The 346-nt window shown below is 63.9% G+C and overlaps 1 protein-coding gene across 1 annotated transcript in view; it reads right to left on the reverse strand.

Annotated features, from left to right (window-relative positions):
- Positions 1-141, reverse strand: part of GADD45B (growth arrest and DNA damage inducible beta) — a 1,059-nt gene extending 918 nt beyond the window's left edge. The window contains exon 1 of the mRNA XM_017743824.1: positions 104-141. Coding sequence (XP_017599313.1) covers positions 104-141 — 38 coding nt within the window. The remainder of the gene's footprint in view (positions 1-103) is intronic.
- Positions 142-346: the final 205 nt, after the last annotated feature.

Here is a 346-nt window from a genome sequence, read left to right on the forward strand (position 1 = left end):
CTGCATCCTGTCACGGAGGAACGACAGAGCCGGTGAGCAGCGACGGCGACAACCACGGACACCCCGCCCCCCGCCGCAACACGCCGAGCTGCCCGCGACTTACTTGCTGCTATCGCAAGGCACCAGCTCCTCCAGGGTCATGGTGCAATTGTAATCCCAAAGAAAAGAAGGCAAATTCCAAGAGCAATAATCCTGACAGCGGCTATCGCGCAGATATCGCGGCGCTATCGCAATCACCGCTCCCGCTCCGCTCCTACCGCAGCTCCAGCGCGATCGCTCTGAGGCTCCGCCGAGCGCTGCGCTGCCTTTTATAGGCTCCCAGCGGGGGGCGGGGCCTCGCTCGGCG

Source organism: Corvus brachyrhynchos, unplaced genomic scaffold (assembly GCF_000691975.1).
Source record: "Corvus brachyrhynchos isolate BGI_N302 unplaced genomic scaffold, ASM69197v1 scaffold219, whole genome shotgun sequence".
Lineage (NCBI taxonomy): Eukaryota > Metazoa > Chordata > Aves > Passeriformes > Corvidae > Corvus > Corvus brachyrhynchos.